This window comes from Akebia trifoliata, chromosome 3 (assembly GCF_017979445.1).
Source record: "Akebia trifoliata isolate Shusen 1 chromosome 3, ASM1797944v1, whole genome shotgun sequence".
Taxonomy (NCBI): Eukaryota; Viridiplantae; Streptophyta; class Magnoliopsida; order Ranunculales; family Lardizabalaceae; genus Akebia; species Akebia trifoliata.
In genome coordinates, this window is record NC_141377.1 from 47,004,959 (window position 1) to 47,023,822 (window position 18,864).

Consider the following 18,864-nt stretch of genomic DNA (forward strand, 5'->3'; position numbering starts at 1 on the left):
AAAAGCAGCAAACTCACCACTTAATAATTGAAAGTGGTGAAATCATTAGTTTTTTTTTTGGTAAGCAATGACTTGCTGCTTTTCTTATAACTAAGCAATGGAAAAAAGCAGTAACATCATTAGTGGAACTTCACAACTAAAATGAGACAATTTAAAATACATATATTTATATCGTAAATAAATTACCTTTTCGAATATCTTCAAGTTTCACTACCATCTGACATTCGCGGTTTTCCATCCAGCATTAGATTACCATTGGAAATCTTAGGTGACTTAAGAAAGACGATTGCGTGAGGGGGGGATTTACTTCTAAGGGTATTTTGGGTACTTCAAATCTTTTCTTAAGGAGGGTGGGTGTGTGGGTGGGGGTGTGGGGGTGGGGAGATTTAGTAATTGGATCATCTATCAAAATTATATAATCTCCAAATAATTTGCACCTAGAGACCTCTCTTCGAATATATATACAATTAATCCACAAGGTATGACATGCATTGTTGGACACTAATTTTGCTAGCCTACACCCAAAAAAAAAATAAAAAAACGCACAATAATCAAATGCATGTATTATAGCAAGCAATACATGTTTGAAATCATCCATCTCATTTCTCTCCCCTTCGAACCACAAGGGTCACTCATCATCATCATCAACAAATAGAGGCAAGCATCAGTCATTGGATGATGCTAAACCCCATTTCTTAAACTATTTTCTTCTTAATTTCCAAAATCAGCTATCTTGGCTCGTCTTTGGTAAAGATGCCATCAAGATTGTCCTTGATGTAGTTGCCCACTTTGGGGATGTTCCTAGCCACACCTGAAGCCACTAGACTCGCATTCCTAGTAAATCTGTGTAGTTGCAAGGTTCAGATTCCAGATCCCTTGAATTCCCATTGAGGTCAACAATACATTTTGGAAATAAAATGTTATAATAACCATAAAAAATAGCAAACTCAGTGCCTTGCCTGCTCAAGAACTCCTCCCTTATGAAGTATGCTGGCTTGTATACTCGTGGCTGAGGAAAAACTCAACCATCTTCAAAGGAACATAGATTGCAAGTCAGTCACACCGCATCCATGTTAAAAATTTAAGCAAAGTGTGAAATAATATAAATGCATAATGTTTTACATGGAACGAAGTATGATAAGCTTAATGGAACTTGATACTGAAAGGGATTTTAATAGAAAAGATCAAATTTAAGAAATTACATTTTGTATGAGTTTGCAACGAAGTAGCAGTTGATTGATACAATAACAGATTATTCATCCAGAATGGAAAAAAAAGGATAATCAAATCACTAGAATCCTTCCAAAGTCATCTACACAACGCCATCCTTTTGGTATTTTTATGAAACGCGGATCATGGTGGTTTCAAGTCAAGATCACATAATGCATCTGAGCTGGATGAAAAAACTAAACATTCTCGACTGCGGATACAGACTGAGATAGTATGATACAAACTGAGACAGAATGATAAAACCGCAACAACCTCCAATATCAGCCCAAATTGCCTCCAACACTGACAAGTCTCACATTGGCACATTCCAAGAAAAAACAATCTATCCCGAGGAATGGAGGTTACAGGGAGACGCAGCAACAAGTCATCGGGATATAGGTTCAAATACTAGGCATTATGACAGATTGATGAGTTACACACTCCTCCCACCTCCAATTTGCACAAGAAATTTACAACTTCCATTTAGAAATATAAACAAACGATCTTCTCAGGGTTCCAACAAACACTAGATCTGCTCTATTTCCCTTTAGATTTGCACAAGTATAGAATTTTAGTAAAAGGAAAAAAAATATATATATATATATATATATAAAATGTGAAACTTCTGTGTCTACTAACAGTATGAATGTAACAAGAGCCGAAAGCCAACAATGAAACCAATATACTCTTCGGGCTTGTTTGGACATCCAACATGAAGTTACGGTTCGATACTGTCTAATCAAATATTACGTTTTGCATGAGAGGGTTGACCTGCAACACTCGCCAAGCCCCAAAACTTGGTTTGAGGAAAAATTAGATTTTGGCCACTTTTACATAATTGGATATTTTATGCTATGCAATTCTGCTGAAAATAAAATTCTCTTATGTGAAAGTGAAACACACCAATTGCAGGTTCAGCATTGGTTTGCAAAATATCATTTTGGGTGTCACCATGTACAAATAACCATGTAGTTGATTTCTAGGTTCAAATACTAATGTAATGTGAATTACATAAATAAGAAAGAATCATTGAGAATTTGAGATAATAACCTCAATACCAACATAAAATGCAATTCTCCTTGTTTCACTTGCAGATCAGAAGAAGAATCTTTGGCATCCAACCAAGTACACAGAATAATTAACACAATCATACTTGAAGCCTGTAAGACTGTGACCCTCTTCAATAGTTTCCATCTTGAATTCTCCCATGATGTAGCCGGTACTGGTCATAATTTTGAAAATCAGAATATCTTCAGGTAATTGTGGGGGAAAGTTTTTCAATATGCAAAGAAAAACAAAATGAAATAGAAATGTGTAATTTAGTCCAAGAAATATATATACATTTTGGCATTACGTCCATAAACAAAGTATTCAATCAGGGGAAACGCTTTAACATGAGACTCCAAAGGAACAGTTACAATGTTACATACTCATATAAACAAGCATTTTAGGGATAAACAGCAACTTCATTTTATTTACTAGATTCAATCTTACAATGCACATTATTTATATTGTTCTCACTTTCAATAAAAACATAAAACCTGTTATGACTCCTTTTGAAGTATAAAATAGCATAATGTTGTCTCATTTATAGATAAAATTAGTGCGTTCTGGCAGAATAAACCCATGGAACAATTCTAAAATGAACACCGACCATTTGTTTAGAAGAACACTAACAGATAAAAATCAATACTAAAATTATAAAATCAGTAGCCTCATAAAAAGAACTTGATCTTAATGAACTGTAGAGAGCATATCGAACTGAGGATATCATAAAATAAGATGGAGAGAAATACATTATGTTCGGAAGCATTAAAATATCTTAAGGTCCATGGAAACACCAAAAGGCCTACAACAATGACGTCTTTTTCTCAACAGCAAGAATTTACTAGGAAAAGAGTAAGATTGAAAGAGCTTAGGAGGGCAGGGGTTCCTTCAAAAAGAAAATAATATGAACAGCACCTCTACAGAACAAATCAACAAATAGCAAGTTTGAAATGATGAGGTTCACACACACGCGCACCCCAAAAAAAAAAAAAACTCTTGAAGTTGCAAGCAGTTTCATTGAAAAGAACTACCTTAAAATGGTGCAAGATAAGGTCTCTCTGAGAAATTAATTCTTGTAATAGAGCTCAAACTTTAAATAAGTCAACCTAAGTTGGAATATATGCAATCTGACTCTAGTATTGGCATGAAAAGGAATGGGGAATTGGTTACGATTGATGGGTAAGAAATACCCCAAAGAAACCAACATAGTTATGTAAGTTCAATTATATGTAAAAGGCATATTGAATAGGATGATGGTGGTAGAATTAAAGCTCAGGGGCTAAAATGGAGAATTGGAAATGTACTTATCAAGTGCTATGTGACTTATGAAACCAAACATACTAAAGGTCAAATTTTGCAATATAGCAATGAGAATGGATTTGGTTTATGGACAATTGTTGGGCAATCAAGAACATGTTCATAGAATAGGTGAAGAAAAAATGAGAATTCTGATAAGGATGAGTGGACTGACAAGGACAAGCAAAGATTAGATTAGATGACATATTGAGGGAATTTAATAGTAGTCCCAATGTCCTTCATTGCATACAACGAAGATCAACATTAAGGAGCGGTTTAGTGCAGCTTGAAGATTCTAAAAGTATGAGAGGAAAAGATGAAAAGGATGTGGATTGAAGTAGGAATAAGAAATATAAGAACATGCTCTACAAAAAGATATAAATCTATATAAAATTGAATTAGGGAACATAATTCATGTTGTCAACACCTCAAATGGTCTTAACAAGGCACTGCTAATTTATCTCAAAACAATACTTCATTAACATTATTGAAACCTAAGCGGTGAAAATAGAGAATCTCCACACTATTACTCCAAAACAAAGCATTGGTATCTGCAAGGATGGTAGTCCCATTGACCCCCCATCAAGCTGAGTCGAGTCCAAACACTCTAGTTGTGTCAAAGATGAGACACTTGAGCCCTTTTCACCTTTGATAAGTGCGGCCTCCCCCGCTTCATTCAACACTGACTTACAATATTTCCCAAAATACACTTAAAAGCAAAACTTCGAATCAAAAACATACTCCACAAACACTGTAGTGCCACTGCAAATTACAATGGTAGAAATCAAGCCTCCATCAATATCCCATTAGTATGTTCCTTTTAAACTCACAGAAAACAATTAAAGTGGAACGTCTTCCAAGGAATGTTTCCCCATTATGTTGAAGTAGCTACTCGACCATCTCATAAACAAATAAACGAAACCCATGGGGAAAACCTACCCAGACCAAAACAGGTAAAAAAAAGAGCATCAAAATTTCCATTACCATTGTCTGTTGAAAAAATTAAAAATAAAAGTTGTTATTGTATTCATCTTATTTCTTAGACATCAAAACTTAATATGAAATTCCCTCTTGATGGAAGTGATCTACCATCCCTAACACTATCTTATTAGTCTTCTATACTTTTCAGATAATTAGCTTACAAAGCACCTCTTAACAACTCTTCTCTTTATATCCTAGGAATGGCAAGCTCAATTTCTTTAAATAAGAGCCCTCTGTTTTCTTTTTCTTTTTCGTTTTCTTTTTTTCAATCCCATGCCGTTGTATCATTATTGAAATGAGGTATGCTTCGTTTTTGTTTCAATTTTTTCATCTTATCTCAAATTTAATTGCCATTGAAGTAAAAACAAAGGAACTCCTTTCTTAATAAATAAACATGGAAAACCAAATACCTGATACAACAACTAGTTAGCTTCTATACTCAACAATACGAAACTAAACAAATAAAAGACATGGCACATCTATACCATCTTTCAAAAGTTAACCCATGGTTCAAACACAATACCAAAAAAAAAAAACCCTAAAGAACAAATTAAAGACAAACTAAAGCCCGCCCATTTTAGATTTCCACCAGCAATCCAGGAAGTCACAATGAGCCACTTTGAACATCATTGAAACCGTAACCCAAAGATTTTGGGCCGGCTAGAGTGAATCATGTTGCGCCACTATTCAATTATGTCTAGAGCCACGTCTTCTATTATTAAAAGTGTGTTCATATCCACTTCCACTTCCATTTCCATTGAACTATGAACAGAGGTGGATTTATAGTGGGGCACTTGCCCCCCTCCCCCCCCAACCCACACACACACACACACACACACACACACACAAGAATTTCCAAAATCAAAGGATATATATGAGCTATTGCAACAACATAAAATAAAAAAATAAAAATTCCACTCTTAAATGCCTCCACACACAAAAAATCACTCTTAGTTGCCCCATGTTGGCGAAATCCTGGCTCCGCCCCTGACTATGAATGAAACTTAAATCACAAGTTTGCTATAATAAAAAAAAACAAACAGCATAATCATACTGGTTTTTGCTCTAAAATTCCTGAAATATTGTGATAAGCAATCAATTAAACGGAAAATAATAAGGATAAAGGATGGTAATTGAAGTTACAGTTTAGAACGAATTTATAACTTCTCAGAGATGAAAATGAAGATCGAAATCCAAAATCCGAAAACATTAAAGATAATTATAATGGAAGCAGAAAAACATGCACAATGCACATTCACACTCCTTGTTGAAGGTTTCTAGTTTCTACTGATGCCAACGCAAATGGGTTTCTAGCTTTAGAATTGAGAATGGATGAGTAGAAGACTAGCAGAGACATCCCTTGCGTGTCTCTCTCTCTCTCTCTTTCTCTCTGAAGAGGAGTGCTACCACCATGATCCTTAGACGAGCGTGATCGTTACTGCTGCCCACATAATGACACGTGTTCTTTTTTCTTTTTTTTTTTCTCTTTTTATATATGCATATCCAGGTTTTATAAATATTTCAGATACATCCTTAGATTTTGAAAATGATGACAATGAACCCTTGACCTCGGTCTTTTATTATAAACTAATAAAAAACAATCTCAATATCATCATCACCACCACCACCAACAACAATAATATCATCATCTTCCTCATCGTCACCCTCAATGACTTCATCGATTCATCATCAACATCTTTGAAAGGTTGAAGATGATTGATTTTGGGAAAAAAAACATACATTAAGATTTTTAGATCGATAAGACCATGGTCAAGGGTCATGCCAACAATTTGAAAACATATGGATACATCAAATATTTTTCAAAGAAAATGAAAATATAATGATGATGATGATGATAGCGAAAAAAATTGAGAAGCCTGCTATTAGGGAAGACAAAAATAAGGACACTTTGTTACATTAATGGCCACACCCCGTCAACAGGAGCTTAGTGCTAGCATTCCCCATCAAAAGGATTTACAAATTAACGGTAAAAAATTGGTCCACGATTCTAAACCACATTTGATGGTGTTAGAAATTTCAAATTGGGATGATTTTTTATGATGATGATTTCCTCACCATAGAGATCATCCTTACTAAAAATCAATCCATTCCAAATTGTGAAAACTATATGGCTAAAAGAAATGAATTTAGACTTTAAAAATGATATCTATTATTATATGTAAACTCTCATTGACATTTCTTCAATAATGCTATTAGAAATTTCATTTTCTTTTCTAATTAATCAGATGACAACAAGATTCCAAGTTTGCCATTCAACTCTATCTAAAGTAACATCTTATTTAAAGGTATTATTTATTTACCACCACAAACAAAGTAAGATATGCAATTCTTACACAAGAACTAAAATATACCTTTAATTTTATTTATTTATTTATTTATACAGAGTACACACAGCTCACAAGCAAACTGTGATCTAAATCAAAACAATCTTCCACAAAAACCAGTAGTAGCACCATTTACTATTACTGCCATCAATCTACAACCAAAGGATCTGAAACTATTCACCAGATCACTAAATGGTGGTGGTTCCCAACCTGACAGCTCAATTACATTTATTGACAGAACTAAAACATCAATGAACTGGTCAAGCAAAACCAAACCAACAAATCGCGACGGAGAACCAATTAGAAGACAAGAACAAAATCCATACAATTGGAACCCAACCCAACTGAATTGAACTAATTTGCATTGGCATTTCTCCATGCCAGACTATGCTTCCATCACTGAAAAATGAGAGAAACTTCGAGCAGGCTGGTTCGGGAATGGAATGAGTAAAACCAATGTTTAAGTTTCTGTACTTTTTTCGTCCTGGGGTTTGGCAGGAAAGTTCCTGAAAACAGGGTAATAGGTGTCCAGTTCAAGCAGTTCTAGGATCAGCCGTGTAGTCCAAAGATAGGAAGAATGGCCTTCAACGAGTTCTGTTACATCAACCTGGGAACCAAAAGAAAAGCCTTTTTATTTGAAGAATACAGAATAAGATGAACAAGTTTTAAGTTGCATAGTGGACTAAGGATGATGGAGCAGAGTACTTGCATTCTCAATTCCAGACACATCAATAGGTCCGATTCCAGCTAAACCTTTAGAAAGTAAGCTGCAAAACGTTCAACAGTTTCAAGAAAGAAGATGAATAAGGTAGGAATATATTGCAATTTGTAAATGATGGAACATTGCCCGTAGCTATAAATAATGCCCCAAATCAAGTGACTACACATATATAATTATCATCAGATCAGTTTGGTTTATGGGCAAAGATCCATTATAGAGAAGGAAATTGTTTAGATGGTGTGGATTAACAGTTGATGTACAAATTGGATGGCAAATAGCTGCCAGTAATATATTCTAACTGGTTGAAGATTTTATGGGAATCCAACTCCGACTAGAGCATTAAGTAGAATTATAATGTCTCTTGTGAATCCCCCATACCTTGCACGGAAAGCAATTCCAAGTGTCCAATCACTTGTAGAATAAGCATTCACAAATCTGCCAGCTACCATCTGCAAACAAGTAACAGGTTTTAAACGAAGTTCTAAGAAACATAATGTGTTGCAGTAGACCACCAAACCATGTGGTGTGAGAGACCCTTGTTTGTCGAAATCAACAAGGTTGATTTGGAGAATGAGTTCATTTTCAAAGGCATATTGGAATGTTCCTCGTTTAGATAAAGGGTATTATAGGGGTTTTAGATAATTATTTGAGACTGTTTCAAGGAGCAACGGCTAGGATCAACTATGGGGGTGAGGGAGAGAAAGAGCTCCCTCAAATCTTGCACCTTGCTTCATTAATTCAACACAAGGGATCTGACGCATTTGTCAAAGCTGTCTTAAGTCTGCACTGACTGCCACTACCAAACTCCTCACTTTTGTCACAATTTTTTTATCTGTACTTTTTATCATCATTTTCTCTCATCTTATTCTTTGAATTTTTCTCTTTTATTTTCTTCGATGCATCAAATTATTAGTTGGATTTGCTCCAGCTACACCCATGGTTTCAAATCTCGGTATTTTGTCTCATCTCAGTCATGGATGAGACCGAGTTGTCTCAGACAAGTCATCTCGTCTCGGACAAATCATCCTGGTCCACAACAGAACACCAAATTTTCTTTCATTTTTTTTTTTTTTTTTTTAATAACTAAACCAAGTGCAGCTTTTCTTCAATTTTAAATTTGGCATCTCAATGACTTCCAACCAACCATAAACCAGAGGGAAAAAAAACCCTTCACACTCGCAACTTTTTGAAATTTTGATTGCTTAATTTTATTTCATTTTTTGAAGGAAAAAAAAAATTCTAAAAAAACCCTTAAACTATTTTGCACCTTTTCTTCGAGTTTAAATCTTAGGGAACTCGAGGATTTCCAGTCATTGATATAAAGTTGAGAACGTTGCTTGACCAACTAATTGCCATCTGTGTAAGGATTTAGATTTTAAACAAATCTAAAAATGGAGAAGAAGAGGGGCCATTGGAGAAAAAGAAGTTTTTTTCAACAAAAAAATTGATAAGAAATTGTCATCCCTGTTTGCTGTTTGAATAATGATAAACTGACTCCAAAAAAAACAAAAGATGCTCAAATATACCCAACTGAGTGGAATATGCACAGAACCATAGATTTTTCCATGCGTATATCGAGGAAAAAATCTACTGTCCTGTGCATATGCCACATCAGTTGAGTATGTTTGTTTATCACAACTCTTTGTGTTTATCCATAGCTTTTAATGTATAAAACGAGTCATCTCGCTATCCTGTCCAAGATTTTGTGAATCTCATCCGAGATATTTTGTTTGTCTAATGATACTATGTGATGTCTGTATCACACTGCATATCCATATCATTCACAAACAAGACCAAGATGATTCACCCCAGTCATCTCAGTCTCGGACAAGATTTAAAACCATGGCTACACCAGTTGTGAACGAAAAGTTGCTAGAGAAATGAAAGTCGAGAAGATAAAAAAAAAAATTTTGCAACTACCTTCCTCGCAGTCTCCCAGTTTTCCCCCTTAATTGAAACTGGTGCTCCAAGAAGAACAACCCTTTCTACAAGTCCAGCTGCCAAAAATTAAAGAATGCATTAGGAAAATTCAAATCAATTCACATTATTCAAATGCAACATAGCTATAAATTGGCCAGTACCAACTACCATTATCTTCCATTTCAGCCAAGCACTGTAGACATTTGAAAATCGCACGTGCCCCAAGTGAGAAACCAATGAGTGTCACGGGCCTGAAAATTCATAGAAAACCAAGGAAATGATTCAGATAATTCATTAAGCTAAAGCCAAGGAAATGGCATGGATAATTCACGCAACGCAAAGAGATTTGCAAGGCAACGATAGAAAAGTTAAATCTTTTCATAAGAAAGTAGGATACCTGTTTCCCTGCAATCCCTTCGATAACACTTCAGCCAAAAGTTTTCCTGCTTTGTCTGATCTGAAAGAACGGGAAAGAAGATTAAAGGACAAGGAAGAAATGCATAAATAGAAACCCTTTTGCCTGAGGAGTTTCTTCGGTTATAGAAAATATTTCTGGGCATTATAATTTTTGGCTGGAGAAATACTTGACTTAGGATGCAGGCACAGGAGGCTTTCCTCCCATCCTGACTACCACAGGTTTAGGACATCCACAGAGGTCAAATCAACTATTTGTTAAGGTCTTCCTCAGTAGTTCTCATAGGCCAAAGACTGGTCTAACTGATCACTGATCAGTGCTTGCATGTTTGGGCTGTTGGAAAATGTGGCATAATGCAGCATAAAGTATGTAATTAGTCGGTTAAAATCATCTGATTAGAACACATGTCGACCTAGGAGATTCCTGAAGTGGGACTCAGAATGGCTGGTCCAGACCCTGTTACATGCATGTAACGTGTATTATAGAAGGAACCTGTCCACTGCAATCGTCCATTTGCTGTCTATAAAATCAGTAGCCGCAAGTAAAGTAGCCGGCCAAGCCAAGGCAGTTAAAAGTGTGCTTAATACAGTCATCATGGCACCTCGCTTCATCAACTCCAATGAAAGTCCTGGGGCAGGGCTCGAAAATGTCAGCATCACATGCTGGTCATAAAATCAGTAGCCAATAAGTATTAAAAACTATCAGGTCAGAGAGAATTACTTGAAGTTAACCAGTCCTGGATTGCAGTGCTCACTGCAATCAAATTCTTCGACTCCCACTGTAGAGCATACCTAAATATTTATCATACTGTTGTCAGAAGAAAAAAAAACAGGATGCATGCAGTTTGAAGGCTCAACAAGTCTTCAGGGCACATCGGTTGCTAATGTATGGAAGGGAAAAAAAACATTTGGTTATATAAAAGCAGATCAAAGTATGAGTGGTATATGAGACTTGGTAGAGATCTGTAGTCCTAATGTCCTGTGTACCTTAAAAGAGGAAAGGGTATATTAAACTTGTATTAGACATCATGTAATAACTAGAAGTCCACAAGTATTTTAGTGTTCTATCACTAACATAGCTGAATTCAGAGAGCCGGCTGCTGGGCTTCAGGTTGCTGATTTGTGTGGCCTAGTATTGATTGTATCTGATTCAATCGTAATGGTTCGAACATTAAAGGATGGAAATTATCCTTGGATTGCCAAGGAATGGATTTATTTTTTTTCAGGAAAAATTAGTGAAATCCCACTGGAACATCAAGTATGTGTATCGAGAAAGAAATCTGGTGGCGGATGCTGTGGCCAAATTTTCATTTGCTTGCTTAGAAAAAACAAAAACACAAGAAGTCCACAAGTATAAGTTTATCAATAGCTCATATCTGACTCTTAAGGTATCTTAAATGACTCGCTAATACGTTCCAATGAAGTCAAAGTTGGAGGATATCTCAGAAAAATTCTACAGAGCAATACGACGACAGCATTATATCTCATGCCATATCAAACCCAATTTTTGAAACAGCAATACTACACTAACGATCAAAAATACATTACAGAAGTAGCCTACCACCTTAGCATTAACAATCAAAAACATTTGCCAATAGGAGAAGAAATTACATCAATCACATAACAACTTGGATGACCATCTCTCCATAACATGATGAGATATCCTCCATGAAAACTGGACCTCACTTCACAAATTCAAACATGATTACTAAAACTACAATTTTTATAAGTGGCAGAGTTGCTAGTCTCAGTCATAAGTGGCCACAGTGCTAACCAGAACAAAGTGCAGGTCTCTTGGAGCACAGGATGGTGCCCACACTCAGACAAAGGAGTCAACTGAACTCTTGATTTGGTATAGAACATTTCCCCATTGATTGGCTCACCTACTCTCCGGTAACTGATGAGGAACCGTATCTTTGTTTGTCCACAAAGAAAGGAAAACAATTGCATCTTTTTAGGTGTCGTGGGATTTTGGTTTCAGGAGAGCTTTCAATGATTAGCTTGAGGGTTTGGAGAGGTTAACTGTGTGTTTATTTTCTATTTCTGTTAGCCTTGACGTGGAGGGTAGACAGATTTGGGAAGGAACAAGGGATGGGAGACATTCCAAACCAGAAAAGGCCTACCCTTACATTCTCATAAATACATTCATTTCTGATTTTTTATCTTTCATAATCTTTTCACTTACCCATCTCAAAATCTTACTCAAACTTCCACTGTTTCAACTGATCATTATAATAGACTTGGTTAGATTAGGTCATGTTGGCATTTCAATTAAAATGATGTATACCAATGGATCTTTGATGAGACATTACATTTACAATTGAGTCTATAAATTAGATTACTGTGAGAACTCTTTTTGCAATACTTTCAGATAGCTATACTCCATCAAAATTTATTTCTCGATTCCGTATCATTGATAATTGCCCCCACTTTCATTCTAATAATACCAATACTATGCTTGTAATTTTACCAATCTAAAATTATAGGTTATAAAAAAAAACATAATGATGACTAAACCCATTTGCAAACAATTACGCGATGTGTATTTCGCATTGTCCTTCATAAGTATAGAGAAATTCAGATAACAAATATCGTAGATTTTGTTGGACACTTGTGGGTAGGAAACCTTGTTCAAAACAGAATCCGAGTCAGGATCAACAGATGTGCTATTTGTGACAAAACAACGCCAAAAACAGATTAAAAAAACTTTCCATTCGTTGCTTTAAGGGATTTACCACTCAAAATTGGCCAGAAACAGAGAGGGAGGAGAAGCATTCTACAACAACTAAAGGAAAAAAAACAACTATTTCCGTAGAAGGGAAACATGTAGGGAAAGAAAAACATATATAAATGGGATTAAGGTATGTGTCGCACCTTTCCAAGTTATCCTCTTGTCCTTCCCATGGTTTTACAAAATCTTCCACCTCAAAAACAACTCCCGAGACCAAGATGCCAACTGCCAGCCGCTGAAAAAAGAAGGTTTATTGAGAGTAGAAGTCAGAATTAATAAATCATACAAAACAGCGGTCCTGAGGGTGAAAAGACAATGACCAATCGAGTTGTGTGAAAATGTGGCATTTCCCTTCAGAATTCTACCAAAAACTAAAGAGGAAGAAGAAGAAAAGTCAAGGGCAACCCACGCCTTGGTTATGATTTTCTCCAACAGCCTTGAACTCAAATTCATCAATGTCTCCAATTCTCCTAGCCATTTTACTCCCTGTAAGTCCAGCTCCGGCAGCTGGGTTGCAAAACGGCAAGAGGAGGTATAAGATGGAAATGCTCAATAACCCTTGAAGTATCTTGTTTTAATAATTATTAAATGATGCTATTTGTGCTTGGATGTTGACTAGGGATCAGCCTCAATTCTAACTCAGGATCAAAATATTTTAAGTACCAGTTCAAGATCTAAAATACACTGTATACAACTAGCAAGTTTATGATATTTTTGTTTAAGTGCAAAATTTATTAAATTAAGGAAAGAGAAAGCAACAAAAAGTGTTTTAAGTCATAATGTAGACAAGTTAGCTTTCATATCAACCGCTCAAATTATTCATTCTCCCTTCCATCTGCTCGCCTCGCCCCTCCCCCCCACCCCCACCCCCATCCACACACAGACACCAACACAAACATGCACATACAAGGGTCGTGATATGTTGACAAAAAAAAATTATCTTTGCACATCACAATAGGTGCTGATGTGGTAATAGAAAAGTGTTTTTGAAACTATCCTGAGTGTCCTCCTGACCACTACTTTTTTAAGATGTGCGTTGAGAGAGAGAAAGGGTGGGGGGTTAGGGAAAACATTTCAAATCGAAATTCAAGATACCTGTCAAGGAATAAGAATTGAATTAGTTTTGTTCAGCAGCCATCTAAATGTAGGTGCCAAAAGCCACATGGAAAATGTTGTTGTCAATGTGAAACATAAGAGACGAAACAAAATAAATGTAAACCATCGAATCACCTCCAAATGATGCAGCAACAGCAACAGAACCAGCAACAGATCCTGCAGCCCCTGCTACCGCAGCAAAACCACCAGCTCCAACCAAGGGCACAAGGGTGCCCAATGTGGGCGCTAAAGCCCCAAAGCCTGCAGCAATTGCCGGAGCAGCTAGACCTGTTGAAGATTGAAATATAAACTTGAGAGAGAAAAAACTTCCATACCATCGTAAATATGTTTTAATGGGGAGGAAATGCAATATCCTAATCTTGAGATGAAAATATGAGGATGTCATACCGCCAGTAATGGCCAACAAGGTTCCCCCAGTTAGTGCAGCTGCACCAATTATACCTCCACGTTTCCACCTGGACCATTTGCTAGCGGGCGTTTTGGTTTGTTCTTCTTTGGGTTCTTGCTCTTTCATTAAAGCCATTGCAGAATAAGCAACCATTACCTCCATAGCTTCCTACAAAATTGGTGTTTTCTATGAATATGATAACCACCAAAGGAATGAAGTCTTAACATGAGTCTGGTTACATGGTAGGCTTAAGTTAAAAGGAATAAAGCATTAACATGATGGGTACTAACTTGATGAAGCAAGTGTTGTACATTGTGAATACTGAAAAAGTTCAAGAAAATGAAAACTAAAAAACAGGACAAAGACTTTTGACATTTTGAAACATAAAATGATGAGATGATTATGTGGCAGAAGAGAACTGAACATTAGCGCTATCAATCGATCAGGTTCGGATCGGATTGAGGTTGATTTGGTAACAATCCGATAAGGATCAGATCTGATCCGGAACTGAAACGATAAGTATTGTATCAGACTCTTATTGATTGGGTTTTATCAGATCTCAATTTTAGGTCCAGACCCTCAATCCAATAACAATTGGATCCCGATCGGGTCAAACCCGATTTGATATAAAAAATCTAAATAAACTTCATATATTTAAACAAATATAAAAACAATTTATATGCTTTCTTACATTTTATCGAATCGGGACATGGTTGATCCAGATCCGATCCAATAAGTTAATGGATCGAATCCCTATCAGAATCCAAAAGATCGATCCAGACCCAAAGTTATTGGATTGGAACAGACTGGATTTCGGGTCTAATCCGATCCATTGACAATCCTACTAAACATGAACATTTTATTTATTTTTTATTCGTAAAAATTTTAATAATGACATCGAAAATTAGATGAGGGCTTAGGAAGGACCAAAAAAAAAAAAGAACAAAGCTAACAATCCTTACCCCACCCCTTTACATAAAGGTTCTCATCTCAACATGAGGTCAATAAAACACCCATTGAACTCCTTCAACATCAAGCACCACAAATACAATAAACCCAAAATAATAATGTCAGCCTCTTGAACAGAATTCCACTTACCCTCGAAAATATGGTAGTTCCTCTCCATTCAAACTCCCCAAAAAATGGCAAACGAATTTAGCCACCATAGGATTCTCTTTTCCCAAAAACACTCCAGAAGACCAATTTTAGAATTATGAGAGAACGAAGAATGGGAAACATCCATAATAATTATTTTAAAAAAATACATGAAGTGACTCCAAATCCTCAATTAAAAGTTACAACGAATTAGAAGGTGGTTAACAAAATCTCCAACAGAAACGCACAAGACCTCATCAACTACATACTAACCCTCCCACCTATTGGAATAAACATACTCCCATCTAACCAAAATTCATCAAAGAGCTTACACCAAAAAAATAATAACATCAAGAACCGAATTCTTCATCCCTAGAAAAAACCAACCCATTTCTTTCCTTACATAGGCATCAAAGAAAAAGCCCTCAAATTCATCAAAGAACTTACACCAAAAAATAATAATAAACATCAAGGACCAAATTCTTAATCCCTAGAGAAACCCACCTATTTCTTTCCTTACATAGGGGCCAACAGACATCAAATGTTGAAAGGCCGTAAAATTCTCCTCCTACTCCTAAAGTATGAAGATAGCCAACATTAAAATACCTCAATGATAGATTTTGGGAATGGCCAAGAGATTTGCAATAGAAACAGGAAACAAGACCAAATAGACCTAGAAAACTCAAATGCAAAAGAAGGTGATAGACAGATTCCTTTCACATTTACAAAGGGGACACCTCTTGACATATAAGAGACCTATAACCATAAGTTTGTCAACAGATAGGATCCAATTAAGGGAAATTGACGAAAGGAAGAAAGGCATATTTGATGAAACTTTGGGATACCATATCGCAAATGCAGGGAAAATCAATGCCATTGCGGTCACAATCAGAAAGGATAGTTAACATATAACATTCTACAACCATGTCAAGGAATCCAAGAACAACATATGGCCACTAGATCCGTATCTTTGAGGCAGCTTACAAATAATGACTAGTTTGAGTGTACAAACCATTTTTATCCACTTGACATCGAGCCATGTTGCCAGCAAACGTAGAGCTACACGGTGCCGAGCATCGTAGCCCTTTCTTTGTCGAGAATGCTTCTTTCCGTCTATGGGTGTATTTGCTAAACAAGCAGAAAGAAGCTCATATAGAACTACGACTTTCCTTTGATAGCTAAGCAACATAATGTCTTCCACGGGTTCTTGACAAAATTTGCGGCCAGACCCATCAGCTTCCCCCTCTTTGATGGACAAGGGCTTAGAACTTGTCTCCGGCACTTCAGAAATTGTTGGCTTCTCACCAGTGGAACTTTTCTCACGGCATTCATGTTCATACTCACAATGTCTCTCCTGAGCAGCCTCAGAAGAAACATTAGTTTCCATGCTCATTGCCATAGCATCAACAGCTTTTGACAAAGCCAATTCCTGATCCATCCTTTCTGAAGAAGTTTCACCATTATCTTCTGAGAGTAATCTTAAAAACTGCTATAAAAAAAAAAACAAACATAATAAAAAACAAGATGACTAGTCAATCTTTGAGAATAGAGATATACTAAATAACTTGGGAAGAAGTATTTTTATTAATTGTATGAAAGAACAAGGCACACAGCTCCAATGTGATGTGTGGCTAGAGCCGACTTGCCAGTTTCCTCAAGTCCAAGCCAGGCTATTTCATCAATCTCCAGAAATCTGTTTATACAACAAAATGAAGAATAGAATCAACTAAAATACAATCTATAATTCTTCAAAAAAAAAAAAACACTAGAAACTTAAAGCATAATCTAATTTTTGAGGCAAAATTAACCCTAAATTGTTTATACAACAAATTGCGAAATAGAATCAACCAAAATGCAATCTATAATTCTTTAGAAACACCTAAAAACTTATAGCATAATCTAATTTTCGAGTCAATAAAACCTGAATTGTTTATATAACAAATTGCTAAAGAGAATCAACTAAATGCAATCTATAATTCTTTTTACAAAAACTAAAAACTTATAGCATAATCCAATTTTCGAGGCAAAATTATCCCTAAATTGTTTATACAATAACTAGCAAAATAGAATCAACTAAAATGCAATCAATCCATAATACTTTAAAAACACCAAAAAACTTATAGCATAATCTAATTTTCGAGTCAAAATTTAACCTAAATTGTTTATACAACAAATTGCTTAATAGAATCAACTAAAATACAACCCATAATTCTTTTTTTTTTTTTTTAACCTATAGCATAACCTAATTTTCGAGGCAACATTAACACTAAATTGTTAATGCAACAAATTGATGAACAGAATCATCTAAAATGCAATCAATAATTCTTTATAAACTCGTAACATAATCTAATTTCTCAGGTAAAATTAACCCTAAATTTAATAATAACACCAATTAATTGAACAATCGCAACAATCATAATTAGAACTATAAAAATAAATAAAATCCGATTCATGTCAGATATGGAGAGTGGGCGACCTGAAGACTGGTCGAAGCAAACCCGAATTTTCATGAATCCAGAGCTGGGGGTCTCCGGCAACTGAATCGCTACTGCTACCGCTACTTGTTCTTTCTTCTGTTGAGTCTTCGTCTGTAGATATTGAAGATCCCAAAGGTCGAGTCTGATGGATTTGAGATTGGTGAAGGGCGAGACTCAGGAGACCTCCCACTGCGTATCTATGCGTAGAAGTCAACATCGATCCCACGGCCATGATCGAATTTTTTGCAGAGCTGCAAATACTGCATTCGAAAATCTACTTCAGAAATTGGAACAAAAACTAGAGTTTTCTGAGGTTGTTTTGAGTTTTGACGAAAGAATCGAAGTTTCGATCGAAACGTACTTCAAGAAGGTAGAATCATTTTTTATTTCTTGTATTTTTTATTCGTAATAAATATTTTTTGACGAATCGAAACCGTTAAATGCCAACTGGAAGGAAGGGAACGTTACGACTTGAAAGAGTCTTCGACATTTCGTCCCTCCAACTCTCCGTCTCCAACTAACGATTTATTTACGGAGAAAACACGAAATACAGACGGTACCATCGTAGTTACAGTTATACCGAGCAGGCTTTTAAATAAGGTAGGGGTGCAACTTAATCCGGTTCAAATCGAGAACCGCTTTGGACTGGTATGGTTCGGTTTAGAACAAGTTGCAGTTTGGTTTTTGGTTAAAAAAATGAAATTTGATTCGTCACTCAGTTCAAGGTTGTATAGAACTAAACTCTTAGAGCAACTCCAATATACTAGGGCTTGGACTATGTATCTTCTCCTAGTTGTCATTTTAGAGAGTCAGAGGCTTCTAAAATCAATCCAACGCACTCGAGCTTTGACTCTCTAGTTTGAAATATTTTGGAGAAAAAGAAAGTGAGAGAAACTAAAAAAGAAAGTGAATTTCTTTCTCTTTACCTGTTGATCGTAAAAAATAATGACAGTTATGAAATATTTTATTGTAGTTGAATTTGTGGAAATTCATTTTGGCTAAGTACGATTGGAGTGAAAATTCAAATCACTCTCCATAATAAAATGCCTAGCAAATATGCCTATTTGTGTTGGAGTTGCTCTTAATGACTAATTAATTATCTTTTAAGGATTTAAGACATAGAT

General features: G+C 35.9%; 1 protein-coding gene and 1 long non-coding RNA gene across 5 annotated transcripts; both read right to left on the bottom strand.

Moving 5' to 3' along the window:
• Window positions 1–348: 348 nt before the first annotated feature.
• On the bottom strand, window positions 349–5,977 carry LOC147407438 (uncharacterized). Its single transcript, XR_015176799.1, has 3 exons — window positions 2,260–5,977; window positions 955–1,029; window positions 349–843 (listed from the first exon to the last, which is right to left on the bottom strand). It is a non-coding gene; the product is annotated as an uncharacterized LOC147407438 (long non-coding RNA).
• Window positions 5,978–6,895: 918 nt separating this feature from the next.
• On the bottom strand, window positions 6,896–18,310 carry LOC147407439 (transmembrane and coiled-coil domain-containing protein STS1-like). 4 transcript variants are annotated; one of them, XM_086436012.1, is made up of 16 exons: window positions 18,102–18,308; window positions 17,740–18,000; window positions 16,875–16,956; window positions 16,276–16,752; window positions 14,168–14,336; window positions 13,895–14,047; window positions 13,074–13,171; window positions 12,808–12,899; window positions 10,655–10,725; window positions 10,427–10,562; window positions 9,917–9,976; window positions 9,688–9,770; window positions 9,520–9,596; window positions 7,978–8,048; window positions 7,588–7,645; window positions 6,896–7,485 (listed from the first exon to the last, which is right to left on the bottom strand). In XM_086436012.1, exons 2-16 carry the CDS (start codon window positions 17,970–17,972, stop codon window positions 7,339–7,341), a joined length of 2,007 nt encoding a protein of 668 aa, XP_086292138.1. In that variant the 5' UTR covers window positions 17,973–18,000; window positions 18,102–18,308; the 3' UTR covers window positions 6,896–7,338. The 4 variants fall into 4 exon arrangements, 3 of the variants coding, with proteins under 3 accessions (XP_086292138.1, XP_086292139.1, XP_086292140.1); XM_086436013.1 differs by having other exon boundaries at window positions 16,276–16,749; window positions 17,740–18,310; XM_086436014.1 differs by having other exon boundaries at window positions 7,368–7,485; window positions 7,584–7,645; window positions 17,740–18,310.
• Between the last annotated feature and the right edge of the window lie 554 nt (window positions 18,311–18,864).

Coding starts and splice junctions, on each gene's coding strand:
- LOC147407439 (XM_086436012.1), bottom strand. CDS start 17,972: ATGGCCGTGGGATCGATGTTGACTTCTACGCATAGATACGCAGTGGGA. Junction 12,900..13,073: donor GAGAAAATCATAACCAAGGC/GTGGGTTGCCCT, acceptor TTCTTTTTTCAG/CGGCTGGCAGTTGGCATCTT. Junction 9,597..9,687: donor GGCTGAAATGGAAGATAATG/GTAGTTGGTACT, acceptor AATTTTTGGCAG/CTGGACTTGTAGAAAGGGTT.